This window comes from Eimeria mitis, genomic scaffold, assembly GCF_000499745.2.
Source record: "Eimeria mitis Houghton genomic scaffold, Emh_scaff580, whole genome shotgun sequence".
NCBI classification, from domain to species: Eukaryota; Apicomplexa; class Conoidasida; order Eucoccidiorida; family Eimeriidae; genus Eimeria; species Eimeria mitis.
Genome location: NW_013574046.1, coordinates 10075 through 11196, shown reverse-complemented (window position 1 = coordinate 11196; position 1122 = coordinate 10075). Strand labels below are relative to the sequence as shown.

Here is a 1122-nt window from a genome sequence, read left to right as displayed (position 1 = left end):
AAGACACCGAAGCGCTGCAGCAGGTGCTGGGCGTTGACTGTGGCTAGCGGGACTTGGACGTTCGCCGCTGTATGGATATCTGCGGAGCTCTCCTTTGCTGCCCTGAGACTACAGACCTGCGCTTGAGCGGCTGTCAGGGAGAAGGCTGCATGCGGAGCCCACCATGTGCACGCTGTGAGGCAGGCTGGGGCTGCTGTTGAGAGCAAGAGCGCCTCCAGAACACTGCGACCCAGAGACGTCTTGTGGATTAAATCCCCCAGTACCGGCAAGGTGGATAGCGCAAGCAACGCTGGAGGGGGCAATACAGGCTGAGGTATTCTGTGGGCCTGCAGGAGGCGGCTACTGACTGCTACGGAGCCATCGGCGAGACAGTGCGACACCGCCATGGCCCTCTTCAGCACTACCAGCAAAAATCTCTTCTGCTCTGCCGAGGTTGCAGCTGAAGGAGACAGCAGCAAGCGAGAAAAGAGACCCTCCGACCCCAGCAGCGGCTGTCGCAAGGCCGCTAAAGTCAAGGGCATGCACGGCTCCTGCAACAACACGGAGACCGCTGGATGCTTTAGCAGCGCAAAGTTTAACACGGGGTACAGCGGAAGGTCTGGCAGGAAGAGGAACGGCAGTGCAGCAGCAGCAAAACTGCATACAACGGGAGAGACAGCCTGCACACACAAAACAGCAACACAGCACACCCCAACCCAGCTGAAGTCCCCCCAGCGCCACAAGCAACAAGCCGCCGGGATATGAGATATCCACTCAGCCTACCTGTATAACAATTTTAGCTGGTACAGGTGTTTGGCATCCGTCTGTTGAAGATTGCTGCTGCTGCTGAATTGAGGCCATGAGGGAGTTCAGCAGCGTCAGGAGCTGCTTGACTTCTCGGAAAGCAAATGTGGCGGCTTTGTGCCGGTGCTGCATCTCCCGTCGCCGAGACCCGCGGCCTTTAGCAGCAGCAGCACTCAAATGCCGCTTGCGGTTCTGCATGTTGAATGCATGCACTTCCGCAAAGTGACACAGCAACGACCTGTCTGCTGATAGCTGCAAAAGATGCGTGTACACCGCAAGGCCCTGAGCAGCTGCCGCCCGCGTGGATGAATCCTACAGAGAGCATAGAGGATAAGTATA

General features: G+C 57.6%; 1 protein-coding gene across 1 annotated transcript in view; it reads right to left on the bottom strand.

Moving 5' to 3' along the window:
• Window positions 1–1122, bottom strand: part of EMH_0016850 (uncharacterized protein) — a gene marked incomplete at both ends in the record, with an annotated part of 4948 nt that overhangs the window by 1746 nt on the left and 2080 nt on the right. Inside the window, 2 exons of the mRNA XM_013500751.1 lie at window positions 3–659; window positions 763–1095. Coding sequence (XP_013356205.1) covers window positions 3–659; window positions 763–1095 — 990 coding nt within the window. The remainder of the gene's footprint in view (window positions 1–2; window positions 660–762; window positions 1096–1122) is intronic.